Here is a 23,180-nt window from a genome sequence, read left to right as displayed (position 1 = left end):
TTTTTCAAGTGCAAAGTTCCGTTCGTTATTTAATTAAGGTGCATTTTAATTGCACATTTGCAATTTTATCGAGGAATTATTATTTGCGCAGCTTTTTTCCATTATATTTGCATAAAATCTGTACATAAATAAAGCAATTTTACTACGTTCTGTTTAGAACACACAAACCTTATCACGATGAGGTTAAAAGATGGAATTAATTAATAACCCATAAAATGTTGGATTAAAGTTTAATTAGTTAATTTTAATTAATTAAATTTTAAATATTCTAATAGGATCCCGTAGCTGTAAGATCTTATTTAAATTGAGGAAGAAATTTAAATGGTTATGATTTATATCTTATATCCTGCAATTAAAGTATTCTAGTTATTTTATATGACGATTCTGAAAATTGTGGTATTCTTAAGTTCACTTTATAATATTTTATACTATTTATACTTTATAGAATATCTTTAGACGATTAAATTAAAACATTGGAAGAACTTAGAATCTTTTGAAGATGGATTAAAGATACTCTTTCGTAAATAAATTCAAACATCCTGTGTGTTGTGTTGAAATAATAAACATACGATCAAGTTTCATAGGTTCATAGTAACAATTGAATTTCTTTATAAACAAGTAAATACAAATCTATATAGGGCCTAACTACATTTTTTAAAAGAAATTGTTACCTAAATTTGATTTTGGAGGGTCGGGTTCGAATCCAGGGAATTTTTCATACCCCTTCCCTCGTCAACCGGTCGACCCCGTTCTCTATTGTAGACTTGGCCGAACTCGTAATGGGCATGGAAAATCACTTTGATAAGAATCAAAACAAAACAAAACACAAAATTTGAATTTATAGGTGAATGAATTGACAAATTATGCTTAAATAATAGAATATACAGGAAAAGTGAGAAAGATTGGATTGTATTGATGGGTAAGGGAACGTCGCACGTCTTCCGGAGGATTTTTTGTAGGATGTGGCCCCTGTTTATATTTTATACACGCGAAGAAAAACCCCGGAAGCTCCACTCGGCCAGCTCGTTAGTGAGGTGCGAACTGGCGACCAACTACCAGTTTTCAGTGGTGTTAGTCATTGCTAGGCCGAGAAAGAATATTGTGTACGGTAGTGTTGGGAAAGAAAGACAAAAATGATAATAATTTTATCTTCATAACCATTATTTAATATTCATAAGACTAAACAATAAGAAATAATTACGAATGCAAAACGTCAATCGTTGCTGCTACTGTCTACAACGTTTTCGTTTTTCTAATTAGTTTTCTTTATTGATTTTTCGAAAATTAGTATTCTCTGTTATTGTTAAACTTTCAAAATTACTTTTAATTAGACATCGCGTGAGTTTTCAGTGACGTAACGAACATAACTGGCACCAGGGCACAACACTTTATTGGCGCCCCTCTCCCCCTCCAGAAACACATATAGTTTGTCTCGGAGACCATTTGGGCGCCCCTCTGCGAGTGGCGCCCGGTGCGTGATACACCCCCTTGCACGCCCCTCGCTACGCCACTGTGAGTTTTGCTGCCCAACCAGTGGCCTAGTGGATAAAACTACCGAACACTATGATGGTCGCGTGGAGTTTTCCCGGTTTTCCGACACCTAAATAGGGCTCGTTTCCCAGTCTTTCCGGGAGGCACCCCCCCTTCTGGCAGATCACCCACGTGTCGCGTTGTGGTATACAAATAAACCACAAATCAGAAATCTCTATTAAAAATCGAACCGAAATTGTAAACTAGAAACTTAACACAATGAAATTATTAGCCAATTGCAAATAATTCTGAAAGACTTCTCTAATTAGCGCGCAAAAATCAAATCAGAAAATATTAAAACTATTTGTTTTATAAAATTAATGAATTCTAATCTAAATTTTTTAATGTGAAATAAGTAAATTTGGCACTTAAAAGCGCTAAAACGAAGACACCATTAAGGAAGGTGTCTACAGGACACCTGTCTCTAAAGGAAAAATGGAAGAATAATATAGACAACAATGGACCAAATTTCAGTCAAATTCACTAATATTTATACAAATTAATTTTATATTAATGTAAGTTGCGTGAAATAGAATTATTGAGAGAGTAACATAATGTAATATAAGTGAAATATGTTTTTATGAAATGTCAGGAAGTCTCGTTTATTTCTTATTGGTAGGGCCTACCGTTCTGTGACAATCGGTTATAAATAATGTAAAAATTTATTAGTTATTTTCAATTGGATTATTATAATTCGATAGACAATTTTTAATCTAATAACAATGGATGTTATTTAAAGTTTTTTACTTATTCGATTAAATTTCCTCGCTCCAAAAATTTCGATCGAAAATGCTGCCTCTAATCTACTTACATGCTTCGTAGACATTCTCTTGGTCGACTTTTATTCGATACATTCACTGTTCTCCCGTCGCATGGAATAATATTTGTTAAATTAGTTCTTAGATGCTCTAATAATTCATTCGATTAATTTTTACATTATGTTGTTCTTGTGTATAAACCAGTTTAATATAATGAATGAGATTCGACCCACCAGTGGCTGGGTGGATAAAACTGAATACGTGCGAACCCACAACTAACGTGAAGTTTTTCGGAAAGTCTTCGCACGAGATAGAAGCCCGAAAGTCCTTTGGAAAGGCATTTTTTGAAGACATTTTGAAGACAAGATAAGGCCGAACCATTTGGCATAGCCGGAGGAGGAGAGGGTAATAGCGTGAAGAGAGGGGTGGGGTTAGAAGGGTGGGGTGGGGATAAAGGGGGTGGAGGGAAAGAGGAATGGGATCCCATGATGCCGGCATCGGGGCCATTAAATGAACACAAAATAAATACAAAAGAACACAATGAAACAGGTTACATTGATATCCCGACAAGAATACAAAAATAAAAACAAAAGTACGCGTGAGGCTCTAAATACCAGTGCCATGCGGACTGGCTAGAAAGGAACAAAAAGCCCTAAGGGGTTGAGCGGGTAGGAGAACAGCCGCGCTGGCAAGGCACCAACTACCCGGAACAAACAGGAACCGATGGGGCCGAGGGAACAGAAAATGGCCCAGACCCGCGTAGGGAGACGCGATTACACTGGGTAGCGCGAAGAAGAAGGCAATGCCGATACAGTACCAATACACAGTGGCAGGAAGGGCAGGAAACAAGGAAAACCTTCACAGAGGAGGGAAGGAAATAGGAAACCGTAGAGTACAAGAGGGCCGAGAGCACAGGGGATGGCCCAAGCTCACGAAAAGATTTTAATATCTTTCACATACTTATCGAGGGCACTATAAAGGTTTTTATTACTGATGAGATTGTCCGGCTTACAAGGCCAAGGGATGGTTTCTTCACAAGCTGCGGCAATGAGAGTTCTTCTCTCCCTATCATAGTTAGGACAGTCATAGAGAATGTGATTACTATCTTCCCAAGTCATGGATGAACAGGAGCACAGGCCGTTTCCTTTATTTAGGAAGCGAACAAGGTAGCTTCCCATATTACCATGGCCCGTAATGAGCTGGGTAAGTTCGTAGGTGGGGACAAGATGGTGGTAGTGTAGCCTTTTCTTGACGGAGGGGATGAACTGGAACACGGTCCTCCCGGTTGTACTACTCGTCCATTTGTATTCCCACTGGTCGATTATATAGGAGTGCAGCTGCCTAGAGACCCAGCACTGCGGGATCCTATTGTAGGCACAGTTGTTGAGGTTCGTAATAGCTTTTTTAGCCAACAGGTCCGCTTGGACATTACCTTTTACACCGCTATGACCCCTGACCCATCGGAGCACGAGCGAGGGGCAGCTGGTGGTATCCAGTTCGTGGAGAATGTTCTTGATAATGGGGAGTTTGGAGTTCCTGTTGTGAACCTGATGCAGTATGACTCTGCTGTCAGTGTGAATAGCTATGCTTTTATGATCATAGTTGTAGATGTGGTTCTTGTTATTAATGTGCTGAAGTGCTTTGAGCAGAGCTAAGGATTCCGCTTGGTTGATGGTACAGTAACTTTCCAACTTGAAGTACTGTTGATAAGTTGTCCTCTCCTTACGGTCTAGAACGACAAAGGCGCCACCCGTGCCATCTGCAGAGTGGGAGCCGTCCGTGTAAATGTTGTAGTCACTGTTGTTGGGTATGTTATTATCCATGGTGATGCTGTATCGTGGGTTGAATGCTGGGTGATAGATGCTTGCGTCAGTGATGTCCATGCCCCTATCACTGATTAGTTTGATGATGTTGGGGATAGTGTCCCCCTCCACAAGGTTCTTGGTCCTATTCCAGAACTGCTCTTGTGTGATGTTATTCCTACCTAACCTCTTGATCATATGGAGGACATACCTCTCCGTGATGTAGAGGTCAAAGGGTGTGAGGTTGGAAAGCACCAGTAGCCCGTCAGTAGGCGCCGTCCTGTAAGCCCTGGCTGTGTAAAGGGCTGCCAGCCTCTGAAGGGAAAGGAGTTTCCTTCTGGTGTGGTACGTATTGATCCTGTGCCCCCAAACCTCACAACCATAGGCAACTATCTGCTGCGTGACAGCTTGATAGGTGGCACGCCTGGCTTTGTACTTGAGACCCCACTTGTTTTTGGCTATAGTAGCCAAGGCGTGACTAACTGCATGCGCCTTGTTGTAAGCTTCCTGTATGTGATCCTTCCATAGTAGCTTGTGATCAAGAAGGAGGCCCAGATATTTGATGGTTGTGCTGTATTTAATCCTGGAGTTACTGATGTTTACTGCCGGAGGCTTGCACAAAGGGTTGCCTCTTGGGAAGAGAATACAGTTACACTTACCATAGTTTATGATAAGGTTGACCCTTTTACTCCACTCGTGGACTTGCGTTAGAATCTCATTCATATGTTTGGAAAGGCACCCCTTTATCGTCCACGTGTTGCTTTGCCTCATCACTCCACTTTCAATCCTCGATATTGAACGACAATGCGAAAGATTACGGGATGATCCTTAATCGCGATCGTGGGGATTTAGAGATAGATATCGACATGTTATTCCTCGGGGGTATCGTTCCATAGGGCCTCGTTCTATTCTCATAAACGGTTTATACAGGGTGACAATAATTAACCCGTACAAAGTTTGTAGCAATGCTGCACCTGAACTTTTTTACTGTCACCAATTTACATACTATTGTTTAATTCTCCATGATTTCCTGCCCGTGTAGATGTACTTTCGATGTAATAAGGGTTAGTTCTTTATTTTTTAATGGTGTCGAACAAATGTTGTGCAATTTTGGAGCTATTCCGGCAAGGAAAGCATCAATGTGAAATTGTTCGTCTGCTCGGTGTTCCAAAAATGACAGTCTCAGATGCAGTTCGGCGACTCAAGGAGCTTGGCCACAATGGTGACCGTTCCGGACGTGGAAGAAAGCGCACTGTCAACACGTCTAGGAACCGCAAGATCATCACAAAGCGAGTTGACTGACATGCGAAGGTCTCCATGAGAAAAATTGCTCGTGAGATCAGAATCAATCGCGAATCGGTGCGGTTAATGGCGAAAAAGGAACTCGTACTCAAGCCCTACAAGTTCCAAAAGGTTCAGCTCCTCACCGATGAACACAAGTGCGTGAGACTCCAAAGATCCCGTTAACTCAAGCGTCGGGCCGCAGGTCGACAATGGGAGTGCATTCTCTTCACAGACGAGAAGCTTTTCTCCGTACAACCATCAAAACGACAGGAACTGGTCCGCGGGGGCTCCTGGAAGCTCAGCCGTCATCGAACATCACAAAATCCAATGTCAGTCATGGTTTGGGGCGGAATTTGTGCGAGCGGCAAGACACCCCATGTTTTCGTCGATCAAGGGGCCAAAATCAATCAAGATGTGTACCACCATGACATTCTCGAGGCTGTGGTACTTCTGTGGGCTCAGCAGCATTTTGTCAGTGTGAAATGGACGTTTCAGCAGGACTCGGCGCCGACACACAGGGCGAAGAAGACTCAGGAATGTGCAAGGCTCATTTTCCCGATTTCATCTCGTCTGCGGAATGGCCACCGTACTCGCCGAATCTGAACCCAATGGACTACAGTGTGTGGTCCATTTTGGAGGCCAGGGCCTGTTCTAAGCTCCATGAAAGTTTGGAGTCGCTGAAGCAATCCTTGCGCTGGGAGTGAGACAAACTGTCTCCAGAAGAGTGCGGCCCATCGCTGAGAATTTCAAAACGCGTTTGGGGCTCTGCATCAAAGCAAAAGAAGTCCACTTTGAAACTGGCTGAATATCTGATTAATACGTAAAGTATTGTCACTGTTATATGCTGTTGTTTTGCTAATTTTCATTTCTTTAATAAATTTACGATACAAAAACTTGTACGGGTTAATTATTGTCACCCTGTATTTTGTGAAGGAGGAAAGGTCTCTCGTATCTTGTAGCGTAAGGCAAATCCCGGCACCGAAAGCCTGGGATGGTCACGTAGGCATAAAAGAGAGCGTTAATCTAATTTGTGTAATAAAACTCGTTCCTCGGAGGAATTTTTCTGATTAGGAATGGCAGTCGAAGTGGTCGAGCCGTTTCAAACGTCCGAGATCTTTAGATGGAATAGAACGTTGGTTCTCAACGGGTGCCTCGGGACATTTCAGCTTTATTCGCTCAAAACGGTATTCAAAATCGAACGAGCAGCACGAGTCACGTCATAAGTGAGTGTGAAATGAATGAAAGGTGAGTGGAAAGTGAGTGACATTTAGCCGGGAGGCCTTTTTTTCCATCAAAACAGTGTCCCTTTATTATAGGTTCTCTGTAGCGATTTTGTGCTTAATTGTAAAGAACATAAGAGAGAACAAGGAGTAATCAAGTATTAATGAAAAAAAAAATGTTTGCCCAGTTTCTCTAGCGACCATCAGAACAGTTAAGAATGGCGTGGGAATGTATAAAAAGTCGCAACTGTAGAGAAACTCGATCGAAATCTACAGGTGGTGGTGCTCGTACTGTACGTGTTAGACAACCAATTCCCTGTTGATCTCGAATAGAGGGTAGATACGTATGTATTATTTTAGCATTCTGTTCTAACGACGTTATTCACCGCACAGACACAGGACGTAGATTTATTCCCATCGATGCTGCGGATGTTACATTAAAAGTTATATAACCGCTAACGACTCCCAAATTGAACCTAAAAATTTTTAGTTGGAACCGAAAAAGTCGTAAATGCTTTTCCTAATCTACTATACAGCACTAACGCCCGAACGGTCGTAAGATTCGAAACAGAGTGACATTTGTTAAAGATCGAAGATTGAGGAAATGCATTTAGATCGATCAACTCACGACATACACGAATGGAAATCGGCGAGAGAACAAATTTTTTTCGGCAATGGCCATGGATAATAGCTATTGGTAGGACTGATCGAGTGAATGGGAAGAAATTGCATATTAAAAAAGGGAGGAGGAGACTGTTGCTCGTCCCAGTGTTAACTCGTGTAATATCGTAAATATGTAGTACGTGGCAATAATAAAAAGAAATTTAAATTTCTTAACTCGAATTCTATGCGATGTTCATTTCGCCAAAAGATTGAAATGTGCGGTAAAAAGAGTCAAGGACAGAAGTCGATAGATCAACTTCCGGATCCTCCGAAGCCCGGAAGCGCGAGGATGATAAAAATAGCAAAGATTTTGTGGGTAAACTATTCCAACAATTCCGAACTCGAGTCTATTCTTCGTTCTTATTGTTTTTTTTAAAAATAATTTATAAAATGAATTTATGTTAAAAACGTTTTAGACGAGTCTGTCGTCTTACATTATTCTAGTTTGTGTGTGCAGTCATTTGTCATTCGGTGTTATCCTCGGTCTAATCATGCGACGAAACATACTAAGACGTATAACCGCTGAAAATTGAAATATTGTTAGGAAGCACGACAAAGAAGGTGATGGATGTAGACGATAGGGTTATAAATACTTGTATAAATATGGATTGATTTATGCGAAGTAAAAAAAAAGAAAATAAATTAGAAATTCATATATTTAATAATACCTCGGATGGCGTGTTGAGAATAATACTTTATTATGAATTTTATATTTTTAAGTCATTAAATAATTAAATCAATTATTCAGCTTTCTCGTATTAATAAAAGTCTGATAAAACTGTTATTTATTTATATTATTTTCGGAATAATTTTATGTGTTTAAGTAGAGTTATTAATGCTTTTTAAGTTGTACTCATCCGTACGTTTTTAAATAACATTTTTAAAAACTGAATCTTAGAAATAAATATAAAATCTAAGTCAATTTATATAGAAATTTTTAAAAAAGATTATACTTATTTCGTTATAATTAATAATAGAATGTATTATGTACTACTGTTAGACTGCCTACACGCTCTTTCGGTTGCCAGCCCCGAAATATTTTAGTCGAGAAGCATTGTCATTTGGCTGTTTTCCATTCAGAAGAGTTACTTATTAAAATAGAATTTACGACAATTCTCAATTTCCAATTTATTTCTATAAACGTTCGCATAGTGCTTTATCCTCTCGAATATTTTTATATAGGTTACATTATCAGTAGTGTAAACCAAAGAGGGAACGAGGGGTCAGGTTCTCTTATCTTGGCAAGTAAATAAATGAAGAAAAATTCGGTTAAAAGTACAGGGAAAAGATGTGAATACGACTTACACACGCGTATATACGATATCTAAGTGTTTTGCTTTATGTCTAAAGAGCTAGTGCCTACTTCTACAGAGCTATTGGCAGGGGGTCTCCAGAAAATTTTCCAGGAGGACAAAGCTTCGAGAAGAATAATTACATCGATAAATTTTTATTTAATTAATTTTTGGGGGTTTATTAAGAGAGATAAAGCGGTCTCAATCACTTTTACTCGATCCCTGGGAGGGGCAAGTGTCTCGCTCGTCCCCCTCTGCGGATATCCGTGACTATTGGTTAAGTCTACATCGCTGCAGGGGTTCTAACTCGGGTTCCCCAAATGCCACCGTGCAGTATGAAGGAAAGAAAACGTGAAAAATTTCATTAAATTATTTCGAAGAGGATAGATTTTTTTTTTAATTTTATGAAATAAGATTTGGGGAATGATAAATAATATATAACTAATATCGCAGAGAATTGTTTTCGGTAATCTTACATCAGACACTTATAAACGAAAGAAGGATTAGGCTTGTCGGAAAGAAATAACCCGGAGATTAATCTACAATTTCCAAAGAAGAGTTTCCAATTTTGTAGAAAGGGCTATTTTCTAATGCCATTAGCAATGAAATCTTATGGAACTCTCTTGTGATCTTATCGATAAAAGGTTTTTATGCCACGACTGCGAACACATCCGTCCGATTCTCGCAATTGATGGATGATGATGGGGCATAAAAAAAAAAGAAATGAATTATTCATTACGGCAGTGTTTTCAATCGTTTTTAACTTAGTGAATTGAAAAAACGTGAATCGGAAAAATCGAGGTTTGTGGTTCCCGGGTAGATCGTGATCTACCCGTTGCAAAACACTGCATTGTTATTATTCCTATAGAATTTAGGAATTAACTAGATTTGTCTCCAAAGATAAAGTTTGAATCGTAAGTCAGAATTTCAAACTAAAGCTCGATAGCACATTCGACTCCCAAGGAGTCAATTTTTAAACAAAAATGCATACAAAATGAGCAATTATTTATTACGATATGGTCGCAATGCAATTTTTAATCATATTTTTAATTTACTTTATTTAAAATATACGCTCTCCACCTCAAATTAGTAGTGGTTTGCCCCCGTAAATCATACTTTTCCCTTAACGATAGAACCGTGCCGGTCATTTATTAACTGCTTTGGGGGGGATTTAGAATTGAAATAACTTGACTTCCAATCTGCATCGGAAGTTCGTATATAATTAATCGAGGGCTTTCTACCCCTAAGGTTTCCATATCTTGTCTCGAATTTCATCTATCTAATTCCGTTCTCGGGATTAAGGAAGGACAGACGGACGGACGGACGACAGTGGGAATTTACAGGCCTACAAGTTGACCCATTTTCATAGGATTTCTCTTACAAAATATATATATTTTTAAAATAATAACGTCAGAATTTAAGATAAATGATCAAAATCCGTTTATTTATCTCTTTGAAATGCATAATAATTGTTTCATAAATATTTTCTAAAGTACTAAAATATTTATAAAATGTAGAAAATTTTCGACGCGTACATATTGATGTAATCGTATTAAAGCTAGCGGCATTTATAATAAAATTTATAATTTATTAAGACATTAAAGGATGGCGAAGGAGGAAAACGTGGAATTCTTAGAGAACGTTTAGGGAATTCGTGGAATTTCTATTGATCGAACACTTTCAATAAATGTTTCTTAGTGAAATTTTCAACTTCTAAATTGTTTGGAATGTAATTTAGTTTGTTTATTTGTCTATTTGTATGTATTGAATTATAGAGAAATGAAGAAAAAAATCATTAAAACATTACGCGTGGTTATATTTTATTACTCAATATATAATAATAATATGTATTTGTTTTTTTTTACTTCTTCATCCTCCTTTTCCTCTTCCTTCTGCTTCTAAAGACTTCGGATTTTTACTATTTTTGTAGTGTTTTCAATGTTTTATTACCGTTATTTCGGCTCTTTTTTTCTCCAATGGACATCGTAACGTAATCTTTTAATTTTTCTTGTTTAAAATTGTTTTTTTACGTCCTAAATTAATGCTCGATATACCTGCGAGACAACTAAACAGTGTATTTTCCTCTGGAATTTTGAATTGAATTTTATATTTAATATAAGAATTTTATTTTATTTAAATATATGTACTGCTTTGGTTGGCGGCGGAATCACCTAGCACAGACGATACGAAATGGAATGTATGTACTAAAGCTCCTTATAAAAATCAGGAGGGAATAGGATTTAAATCGATCTCTCTCGATAGGAAATTTTACAGAATTTCGTCCCGTATCGACTTTATATAATGTCTTATATAAATAGCCCACTAGTGGTCTTGCGGATGAAACCACGATGGTTGATGGGTTCACTCGTGACCGAGTGCTGGTCACGTGTTTCTGGGTTTTCTTCGCGTGTCTAACGTCTAAACAGGGGCCAGTTTCTCTCGCAAAGTCCTCCCGGAAGGTATCTTTCAGAAAAAGGCAGCCATACGCAACACGCGAACGATCGTCCACGTGTTGCAATTGCCTTATCCTATCAAACTAAATCTTGCATAAATGTTTTGTATTAAAGAAGTCGTGTCGAAATATAAAACATTATCGTAATCTTAGAGAATTTATTTTATTTAAAACGTCTTGTTTTTCTGAGAAAACTCACGCGATAAACAAAAATGCTAGTGAAGTGATTATTCTGTATGTTTTCTATAAAGACTTTTTCCCATTCCCATATCGGTTGAATCTGTTTTCAAATGGTTCCTAAATCTCTGCGAGGAATGCTAAACCCGCTATTTACATTTCTCTGACTTTCCTCTTTTTAAACAGCATCCAGGGCTTTGCCCGTACCTTTAGGGGTCCAGTTATTTCTTTTTTCCACCTGTAGCGGGCATTGTTGAATCTTGAAAGATCAATTATCAAAATACAAAATTATATCATTAAAGATACTAAATTCCATGATGATTTTAAACCAATTTTCTCCAAAGAAGTTATTCATACTTATACTAAAGACGTATTAAAAAATATATAAAAGGGGGACTAATTTTAGAGACAAACAGTATTACAACGATCGAGTCTCCATCACCGATTGATGGTACACACGTAATTGCGAAGAAAATATAAGTTTAATACGACGATGTTACTTAATGCAGTGTTGACACGCTTATTATATCAATCTAATACAATTCGCTACGTTGTCATTATTCGTTTATGCATCGATAATATCTACATTACGGAAGGAGCAAAAAGTCTTTTACAAATATTTGTTTTGTTTCATTGAATGAACGTCGACGAAGAACTGGTTTTGGAGAACATTTTACGACCTTTGAGGACTATCTTCAACGCTGGCACCACCTTCAAAGTAGAGAGTAAAATGTGTATATCCAGGACACAAGGTTTCCAGGCCGATTACTGTCTGCTCAATTCTAAAGGAGAAATCTGTCTCATAATGGAGTGTAAGCCTTGAGACTACTTCACGGATTTGGATTACAACACTTCGAGTGCTGATGCAGTAAAGCAAGCACTAAAAAGCTGTACTGATCCAAGCGACCGCATCGATCCTCCCTACATACTAGGCTACGTTCCGAAGACAGCGGTGGCTGAGTCCACCCGTAATTTCAAGGGGTGCTTTGAAGCAACTTGAGGCATATATGTTAGGCTTTTGGGATATTGACCACATACTGCCATACGTTTGTTTGTTAAGTTATGGCAACGCAACACTTGGGCGATCTGCCTAGGGGAGATGCCTTCCGGGAGGTCTTTTTAAGGGAAACTGGCCCCTATTTAGGCGTTACAGACGTGGAGAAAAGCCCACGTGGCCGGCCCGTCCGTCCGAGCGAGGCGCGAACCCACGCCCGAACTCCCGGTGTTCGGGGTACGAAGACCGCTTGGCCACTGATGGGCCTACTGCCGTACGTACTTCGTCATTCTTGAACGTCCCGAAAAAGGTCGTCCTACTTTGAAAGTGTCAAGAGCTGTGAGATACGGTGACGAAGATGTTCTGGAACGGGTGTTTAAGTTTATTGAGTTGGCAGTCGGAACTCCTATCGTTGAAATGAAGGACAAGAACAATAGTACCAACGGTGTCACCGGTACAGAAAGGCAAAAGGAAAGCCGAACAGCGCCAAACAAGAGCATCCTTTAAGAAGGAAGATGGAACGAAGCGATTGAAAGGGAATGAATACTCCAAGAATGGAAATCCTGGAACTAGTGGAAAGCAGCAGGCCAGTTACGGTGATTACGTCATAGACGGCATTATCGGAGAAGGAAGGAGTGGCTGCGTCTTGCGGCTTCTTGTTTTGCGGAAACCATGGTTTGCTCTTTTTTTTTAATTGTTTCTAGGGATTTGAAACCTAGTTTTTATCGTTTTATTGTGGTTCTAATCTTCCAATCCCTAGTGCACTCGATAACAAAAAGAAATAACTTTGCTTTCTAGAATGCACGGTGTTCAATATACCGAGGGTGCTGGTCCTACAAGGTCAGTTTTCGTGGTAAGTATGCACCTATAGGGTTATGCGTTTTATGTGATTTTTGATCTCACACAAGATCTGTCCTAGAAATTTTAGGTGTTTCAAAAAATTGACTTTTTTTCCCTTAAAATATTGCTGATTTTCGGGTGGTATTGCTTTATTTTTAACGTTTTCGGGTAAAGAGTGCATCTGGGAGATTTAAAATGTAATGCTTTTATCATCTCCACATAGGGAGTGTCCAGAAATGTTATCGATATTTTATGGCGAAAAATGTTATGGGATATTAAAAAATCAATTTAAAAAGTTGAAAAAAACTCTCAAAAATGAGTAAAAAGATTTAAAATTTTAGCCTTTTTTCGTGAAAATTTATCTCTCACTGAGGTAGTGTCCAGAGATGTTAATATGTTTTAGAGTAAAAAATGATGTATATTTTAAAGTTTTTATGTGATTTTGGAGGGTAAAAGGTTTAAAATTTGATGATTTTTGGTTAAAAATGTTGCTCGCACACGATGCCAGTGAGAAATGCTGTCGTATTTTTAGGGTAAAAAAGTTCAAAAACTACAATAAAATAGAGGGGGAAAAAACACTCAAAACAAGCAAAGAATTCAAAAATTTAGCTTTTTTTTTTTCTTTAATAAGAAATCATCTCCCATACGATTACGGCTAGAAGTAATAATGTATATATACTACTCAACAGCCTGCCAATGAACTTTGAATAAATGTAGACAATCTCCTTTCCTGGAAGAACAATGACCTAACCCGTCTGTGACAAGTGTGACATGTTAATACGTTATCTGGATTAGGGTCCATTGGCTAATAGGAATTAAGGGCTGGACCTCATTAGGGAACTCTACTTTATAACCTACACTGACCACGATTTTCAGTTTTAACTTCTGAACAGTGGTGGATCTTAATCAGAAATCATTAAAACCGAACCTTAGGTAGAGAAGATGGAGGACCTCTCTATATAATTTTATATCATAAACTAATAACACGTAATTGTGGCTATATAATTATTTAGCCTATAGATTATGATATAAAATTGCAACTGTAACGATACATTTACAATTGCTTTATTTTTTTCTATTGTTAGGGGGCCCCCGAGGTCCAGGGCTCGTAGGCAGTGCCTAGTGGGTAATCCGGCACCGGTTCTGTATATAAATTACCATCTTAATATAACAAAGGTATCGAGAAAAGTATCACGTAACAATTACGGCGTTAAATTGTTCGTTTTATGTTATAAATAACCACGGAACAATCGAATTGAAAAGCATGGCTCCACCGCACACCGCGTATCGAGTGGAAAATTTTGATCCTCTTCCTAACGAAGATTTAATATGTAGCATTTGCGGCTGTGTTTTCTACGATCCAGTAGAATGCCAATGTCGTCACGTTTACTGTAGAAATTGCATTCGCGATTGGTTGAGCTTTCAGAATAACTGCCCAGTTTGCAGGAAAACGGTTACTTTATTCGAACTTCAAGCCGTAGGGCCGATAATCAAAAATATGATAATGAAATTGTCCATTCGTTGCCCGAACGCCGGACGTGGTTGCAGGCAGAATTTCGCTCTGGAGGAATACGATTCTCACTCGGTTAACTGTGTTTACGGAATAGTAAAATGCGGTAAATGTCAAGAGGAAATGATAATTAAAGATAGATTTAAACACGAGCAATTAGAATGCAACTATCGATTAATTCAATGCGAAAAATATTGCTCTCTCGTCTTGCCCGCTAATTCGATGGAATCTCACAATTGCGCTAAAGAATTGAAAAAGGAAATAAAAAATAAGAAGAAATTAGTTAACGAATTGAAAAATAATTTAAAATATTGTAAGAAACAATTTGATATATCGAGTAAAGATGTAACAACGAGCGAAATTGCTAACCATTTTAAAGCGGGTAAATCATTTTCAGTTAATTTTGTGAATAAAATTAAGAAATTTCTGGATGACTTTTCGAGGCGAGCGAATCAAAAAGAACAATCAAAAGGAACCGACAGTTATTTTGAAAATTCGAGGGAAAGCAACGGCATTGAATCGGACTTAATTAATGCCAATCCATTGCATTCCGTACCCACATTGCATTGCTTTCGTAACGAAATTTTTAACCCATCCGATTCGAGCGGAGCAGAAAGAGATAGCCCGACGATGACATTAGACCAACCCAGTGAATTTATATCACAGGCAGGCACAAATACTGCCACCGAATGTTCTTACGACGATAATGTTAACTCCTCAACGGTTATCGGGGATGAAATTTTGAATCGGAGTTTCTCGTCATCCGGTGGATCGATTATAATGGACGAAATGCAAGAACGGAAACGATTTGTGTCGTACATTTCGTCCGAGATGCAAAGAATTAAAAGTATTCCAAGAATAAAATTCACGATTCCAAATGTGAGAATGTTAAAACAATACAAATCATCTAATTCTATAAATCCAATTAGGGAAGTAGAAACAACGCGGCTTCCACATTTAAATCGGGACGATGGCGGTAGAATACCATTGGAATTACGCGAAAGAAATCAAAATCCTGGGATGTCATCGAAAATTAATTGTATAAGTGAAAATGAATGCGATAGAAATATATTGTTGTGGCAAACAAAGGAGGGAGCATTGTCTTTAGATAATAATTCGCCCGTTCGGATGGAAGATCTCTATATTCCACCATTAGAAGATATAAATTCTACAAGAGATGTAGATAAATGTAAAACTTCGGAGGCACAGAGAGTTCATTTTAAAGTTATTAATCGCAAAATCCGAAAACTATTGATGAATTGTTTAGGATCTAACCATTGCCACTATAACGACGATAGGGATTTTCTATTATCCGGGAATTTTGATAAGCCGGATGATATATTAAAGGAATAAATTTTGGAAAAAGAATTATTTATTAAAATCCAAAATTCGTTAAATAAAGGTTTATATCTAATTAAATATTTTGTGTATTTTTTTTTTCAGTGTTTTCCTCTTTCCGGCCTGTGGGCATTTAGAGGAACTTTTTAATCGTGGATTCGGCAATAGGGTGGTCGGAATAGACTGCTCGTGGAAAAATTCTTGTGATTATTCGATAGACTAACTTATTATGCTATTCTGTAAGAAGGTGAATTTTTTTAATTTTATTTAATTCACAATTATGACGTTATTTTTTAAAACAATTTTAAAGAAGCAACCAATGGTCGAATGGATAAAACGACCGAACACTTATGGTCGCGGGTTTGCGACCAAACACGTGGCAAGTTCACGACCACGTGTTTTTCTTCGTTTGTGCACTTAAATAGGGGTCAGTTTTCCATAGAAAGTCCATCCCTCTTGTCAAATCGCCCGTGTGTACCGTTGCCAAAACAAAACAAAACCAAACCAAACCAAACCAAATTGAAATTGGATTGGATTAGATTGATGGAATGCGGCAATGCAACACAAGGACGATCTACCGAAGAGGGTATCTCCCGGGTGGATTTTATACGCCTATTTAGTGAAGATAACCGGAAAAACTTCGGGTCGGGCACGAACCCGCGACCGCAGTTCAAATTGAAATTAGTATTTACGATTTTCAGTGCGATAAATTAATAAACAAATCTAAACCTTTGTCAAGTAATTTACTAGTATTCTTTTTAATAAATAAAAGTTTAGCCATTACTTATCTTCTTATTTCCAAACACGAATAGAAATAAAGTGGGTACGAAATGATATTGAACAGGAATACTTTGGAAAAATGCACGCAAATGAATAAATTATCGGTTTAGAAAATGTATTTTTATTACATTTGTGAGGTTTTGTTTTAAAATTTAGGAGTATTATCATTTGAAAATAAATATATAAATTTTCATATTCATTTTTAATCTCCGACTTCGAATATCTAAATCAAAATTTAAAGTCTTTTTCCGACGATTTCATCCACAAACTACCTCTTGCAGTACAATAGAAAAACGAGGGAAGATATTTAAGTATCATCTTTTTGTCCTCCGTAACGAGGTGGAAAGTCCGGTCGCGTGAAGTTTTCGGGGTATTGTTCGCTTGTCTGACACCGAAATACGGTACAAACTCCTCCCCGGTGGTACCCTTCTTGGCAGAACGCCCGAGCGTTGCGTTGCCTTATCCCTTCAACCGATAAAACTACCGAACACTAGTCGTGGGTTCGCGCCTCGACAACAGGCTGGCCAGGCCAAGTGTCGTTTTCTAAACGTTAATAACATATTAAAGAGGGACAGTTTTCCATAGAAAGCCCTCTCCTTCGCCTGCAGCGTTGTCGTATACAAATAAACCAAACTTACTCCATCAATCTTGAGAAAATTCAATATTTCACTTCTTATAAAGTCGTTTCATCTATGCATAAGCGACAAAGCAAATAAAATACTTCAAGAATTATTCACCGTAGAAAAATACAGCCAGTTAGATTTTAATTTATAACATTGAACAAGTTTTATCATCACTCGCCATTTCGAAATCTAAATATTGGTCGTTTTCAAACGAAACGGTAGTAACGATGTACTGTTACGACACCAGTAGACTAGTGTTCTATGAACAAATATAATCTAATACCTGTAAAAAGAATAAAGGGGGAAAAATTACGTGAAAATGTTTAAATAGTAAATCTGTTTTAAAACAATTGGATTGATGGAATAATACAAGAGAGTGCCTTTCCTCTCTATTGCGTGTCCCGTTTCCTTCACGCGTATTTTATCACCTAAATGAGGGTCAATTTCTATGAGAATTTGGCCCTTATACACGCGTAGAAAACCCGGAAAACTCCCAATAGCCAGGGACGAATCCGCGACTTACCGATGTTCGATGGTGTTTTTTTTATTGGACACACTTTTTAAAACAGAGTTGCGAATTTTCGTGTGTAAATTCAGTTAAATTAGTGAGTTTAGGTATTATTCGGCAGTAAATCTAAATATTAAGAAATATTAAATTGCACCAACTATTACACAGAAAAGTAAAGGGTTTTGGTTTTGACACGTGCCAAAAGGATTGTAAGAGGAATTGTCCTTCTCAGTTTGTCAATTATGAGTAATTTTCACGTAATTACTTTCCTCTGGGGTGTATTTCTCCTATTGTTTTTAAGGTCAGGAATGCCCTTCGGTCAAATTGTAATATTCTGAATCAGCAAGAAACGTTTCAGTTAATCACTTTCGGCAAAATAGTTCATTAAATCGAGCGTTGAAGATTTTTAAATCGAGTTCTAGGATAGAAGAAACACGCTTTTATCAGCTGTTTTGTATCTCCGAAAGATAAGACAAGACTGCTTTTTTTTTGCAATTCAAATTGTAGATAATTTGATTTTTTATCAACATTAATGACTGATATTTATCTTTCACCGCATGTGACTAATCTTTCCGGTTACCTTTAAAAATAATAGCTTAAATGCTTTATTATTCCGGTACGTTACTAGAATTAAATTACGTTTATCCAAGAGTGTGTAAGAATTAGGTCTTTATGCCATCGGATCATTAATTTAATTTATTATTTCCTCGAGAGTAAGCGTGAAAAATTTGGTGCAGATCGGTATCGGGGTTTAGGAGTTAATAGGTGATGAAATCGGGGGTGGGTGCAGTGTCGGGAGAACAGACAACGAACAGACATTCTAATTTATATGTACTTGTATAGATAATAACAATAGAATGGAAATTATTTGTATTTTCTGACAATCGTATTGATTACGCAGCCTAAATATGTCTTTGTTTAAAAATTACGACAGTAAAATAGGTTAAGAATAATAAAATACTCGTTTAATATTTAATTTAATTGTCAAATATTTAATATATTTATTAAGGTCGAATTTATTTTTATTTATATTATCTATTTATTTATAATATGAAAGTATGGCGTGATGTATTTGGCTGTCTGCCTCTAAAAATAGTAAGCTTAAACGTTTTATGAACCAGAATGTTGTTATAATTTGCTATTCTATCTTCATCTTGTGCAAAAGAAAACACGTATAGGCGTGTATTTACATTATATTTTATCTGTTTATTCGTATAATCACACTTGCATTAATCTAAATAAACCTCCGAACAAAGGCCACCGAAGGGAACGTAAAAATAGGCCGTTGTTCGGAGGTTATTTTCTAAATAAATGGTGGCCTCTATTATATTTATATTTAATGAATTTAAATTTCGAGTAACGAGCAACCGATACGTTTATCCAGTTACGTTATTTTTCTTTTAGAACCTCTTCCAGTTGTTATGACTCATATTCGATTGCAGCAATTTTTTGCAACGTCGTACACACATTTTTAACCGTAACTGTAAAACTGTTTCCTGTTCGTAAACACAGTAACTTCATTATTATTATCTTCCACAAACACAAAGCAATAACAAAATTACGATCCTTCCTCGGAAATCTTAATTACACCCTATCGTAGGGGGGAGCTTAAAGGCTGCAGTATCAACAGTTTATACGTAAACAGGGATTATATACGGTTGATAATATCAAGTAAATGCGATTAATACGTTATTAAACAGAACAAGATTTATTTCTCCTGCACGAAAAGGATCCTTTTTTGAAAAGAAAAAAAAAGAATGCAAAGGGCGTTAATCGGTTTTGTTTATTCAAAAAAATAAAAATAAAAATAAACACCCTTGCCACCTACAAGAGTCGAGGTCAATTCGGGTCATCCTACAACGTCTGATGTCACGTTTGGATTCGAGCCAACTTCATCCCCGTGTTTTCCTTAAAAAAAAGAAAAAAAGGTCCATTTAAACAACGAATAAATAAATAAGTATAAAGAGAAGGTATTATTATAATGCAAAAACCTACGGGTTTCTCAGGAAATCCAATTTTAATCGAAAGGATCTTATTGTATAATTAAGGTTGTCGAATGATTGTCGTTTTGTTTCGAATACCTGGAATATTAGTTATTTGCCAAGAAAAATAACAAACCTTATGGCCTTGCACAGACATCCAGACATGCGCAGCATCGATCGTCACCGCATAGGTAAAGTCATCGGACGAAAGAGAGAGAGAGAGAGAGGGAGAGAGATGAGAGGAGCGGATCGTTGATGTTCTGCAAAGCGCCTACTGGGCCGATGTTTAACATGGGAAGTGTTAGAATCTCATTAAAATGGAACCAAAAGTGACATCATGGTGGGCTGTTTGGAGTTCTGTAAGGTGGGTGCCCGGGCAAACAATAAAACTAAGATAAAACGAAATTCGCGAGCGGCATCCACAATGTGTTCCAAAATGCGTCGTGCTAACTCTTGTGACGTCATATTGCGACAGTATTAGGTCTTTACGAACTTTGACCTTTTTTTTACGTAGTTAAAGAATGTTCTTTTATCGAGAGCGTATCAATTTAAGTCGAACGTATGCAGCAATTCTCCGGCTTAAGATAATTAAGGATCGTATATTTAAACTTCAAGTTATCGCCGGTGTGTAATTATTACTTTCTAAAGTGTAATTTAGGTGTCGAAAGATACGATAAAGGAGCGTAAATTTTGGAATTTTTAATTCCCTCATTAAGAATTTTAACGAATTATTCTAATCTTCCGCAGCAATTACGTACGTTGCGTAAGTTTCGTAGTTAAATTAATAAAAATTTAAGTGTTTTTTTAAAAAATAATTATACTTTAAGAGACCGAATACAGTGTAACAATGGCGCCTGTGATTAGAAATAAACTGGTAGATAAATAAACAATTCGTTTTATTTCGTTTAATCGGTCGATTTTTGGAAACAAAACGAATTAGTTTAGTTTATTTCCCTTTAAATTTCTATAAATTAACACGCAAATTCGTCTGTCTGACCTTATTTTTAACCTCCTTCATTCGGCAGAAGCTCCGAGATATCGAATTTAGTGGTCCTTAAATGAATTTTTTCACATCGATTGAGATTTTTAATGGAAATTTATTTTAAAAAATCGAATTTTTCCGGCCATTTTAAATTTAAATAGGCCTATATTAAAATAAGGCACCATCAAATCTTTCATCGGAGTTTAGAAATTAGAGAAGTTTTCAATTAAAGAATGCATTTATTAAACAAATAATTGGCGAAATATATAGAAGAAAACATTATTTTCACGAAATATCCTTAAATTCTCCTTTCCTCTGTGATTAAAACAGATGTTATTTTCGTACCAATTAACCGAAAGTGCCATTACTAAATAGATTAATCAATATTTTCTATCGTTTTAATACGTTCGGAGTAAACGAATTAGCAATTTCAATTACAAAATGAAATTTTCTCCCACGTATAATACGGCAGAACCCCGATTTAACGCGCATTACTCGCCAAATACATTCGTTTTAACGTGCTTTCGTCGATAACGGAAATGTTAAATCGAGGTTCTAATGTATATATATATATAACGAATTTAATCTCTGATCAAATTTAACATCTTCCCATTACATCCCATGAGAAAAAAATTTATAGAGTTAGACGGATATTTCCGCTTTGCACAATTCAGATCATTTAATAATCTGGACGTTGCAATTGAACTCTTATATTGAATGAAATTCTCTCTTTTTTTTCCTTTTGTTTCCCCTACGAGAAAGCCTCGGGGAATTGTATAATTCCCTCTATTTTGCGCATTAAAGTATTGTAAAATTAGCGTATCGGGGATAGCCTTTTAATCGCTATATCGGGGTGTTAGGCGGTAAGGGCGCAATGTGAGGTCAAGTTTTGTAGAACCAAATATAGCGCCATCTGTTACAAAACCAATCGCGCCCAGTTCGGAAGCGCCGAGTGCGTTGGCGGGTAGTTTTCTGTGGGCGGTGTTTTGCCACAATCAATGCTTTGTAGCTCGGTCGGTACAGTAACGTGGTGACATCGATTCGCCCTACACACACACGTGCCAACGTGACGGGACCCCGATTTTACGAAATGGGTTCGGATCGCCTCTATAGAGAAATTCTACACAAGCTTAAGGTGAGTGGTGAGTTTTTAACCCCCTCTCCCCCGCATAACGACAAAAAATGGTTTCGGTTCGGTAACGGGTAATTATCGAGTCGTTACTTTCGGAGTCACGGTCGAAGATTCGTCTATTGGGTCTTGCGTTATAAGCGGAGATCGAGAACAAAGTCTACCGATAGGGAGGAAGATAGCCCACAGGAAGTCAAGGACATGGTTAGTTGACTGTATCGTCGCCGATGTACGGTTACATCCCACCCACACTATCTGGTTACAAACCTGCTGATGTGGATTTGTCATCTACAATAATCGAATCGTTATACGGTTGTCCTATAATTTATATTTAAACGGTTGTTAATCCATTTTTTTTTTCTTGGTATTAATTATTGGGGGACCCTATAGAGAATTAAATTACATTAAAGAAAGTAAACGAGAGAAAAAAAAGACATTGTGTAGGGGCTACTACTTCCTCGGGAGCTCGGGCAACTTGCTCCTTCCCCCCCCCTCTGGGCATAGGGTAGTTTGCTTCTTCCCCTCTGGGTGTCCCTGTTTAATTTTAATCCGCAGGTTTCAAATTCGTACGAGTTATTCTTTCGAATAGTTTCTTGTTGCTTATTCTGTATATATTTCGCAGAGTCGTTGTCGAAAAGAAAGCGAGCTTTTATTTAAATAAGGACTGACAGAGAATTCATTGTATAGTCCCCATCTTCATAGACATAACAGAGAATCTATTTTCTATCTATAAACAGAACCTTTTTTTTTCTTTTCCCGAATGCTCCTATAACTTCAATGCTTTTACTCGAGACTCTTCAAGTTCGAGAGCCAGTTACATATAAGGAACGCCTTGTATTTGTTATGATAAACCAGCTTCTACATGACAAAACTCCATAAATTTTAATATGAAAAAGTGAAATTCATTGCGTGTCGAATTTATAATACACTCCTATTAGATTTTCCCTATCTTAATAATATATATATATATATATATATATATATACAAATCTTAAATAAATGCTTTAATTAACAAAAATTTGAATAATAAATCATCACAGATTGATTTCTCATACTGTAGAGTGCTGCAGATTACCTTATCTAAAGTTGTTTACTCTACTCTTGATTATTTTAATTTCCTTTTTTCTTGTTTATATTACAAATTTATATAAAAAAATATGTACTTGTACAGTACACATGTAGGCCTATTTGTACAAATAAACTGAATTTGTTAATGTCCATAATGGATATCAAGTATACAGAATGCCCAAAAGATAATTAAAAGCATAATTTAGTGTGAATGTGAAGGGTAAATTGAATTCAGAACAGTTTTTTTC

At 37.1% G+C, this 23,180-nt stretch overlaps 1 protein-coding gene and 1 long non-coding RNA gene across 7 annotated transcripts in view; one reads left to right on the top strand and one right to left on the bottom strand.

Moving 5' to 3' along the window:
- The window catches only part of LOC136969953 (FERM domain-containing protein 4A-like), a 94,992-nt gene that overhangs the window by 25,536 nt on the left and 46,276 nt on the right, over positions 1-23,180 (top strand). For 2 of the 6 annotated variants that reach the window (XM_067264328.1, XM_067264284.1), the window contains exon 1: positions 21,526-21,870. The exons of 3 other annotated variants lie outside the window; for them this stretch is intronic. In XM_067264328.1, coding sequence (XP_067120429.1) covers positions 21,826-21,870 — 45 coding nt within the window. In that variant the 5' untranslated portion in view covers positions 21,526-21,825. Of the gene's footprint in view, positions 1-19,974; positions 20,118-21,525; positions 21,871-23,180 lie in introns of those variants that run through there. One more of the 6 variants, XM_067264305.1, reaches the window with a different exon arrangement.
- Positions 19,537-19,857, bottom strand: LOC136970043 (uncharacterized). The gene is made up of 2 exons (XR_010879932.1): positions 19,767-19,857; positions 19,537-19,679 (listed from the first exon to the last, which is right to left on the bottom strand). It is a non-coding gene; the product is annotated as an uncharacterized lncRNA (long non-coding RNA).

Source organism: Centruroides vittatus, unplaced genomic scaffold, assembly GCF_030686945.1.
Source record: "Centruroides vittatus isolate TY-2023 unplaced genomic scaffold, ASM3068694v2 contig_1042, whole genome shotgun sequence".
Taxonomy (NCBI): domain Eukaryota; kingdom Metazoa; phylum Arthropoda; class Arachnida; order Scorpiones; family Buthidae; genus Centruroides; species Centruroides vittatus.
Note: the sequence above shows the minus strand (reverse complement) of the source record. Positions and strands in the feature narration are given on the sequence as shown.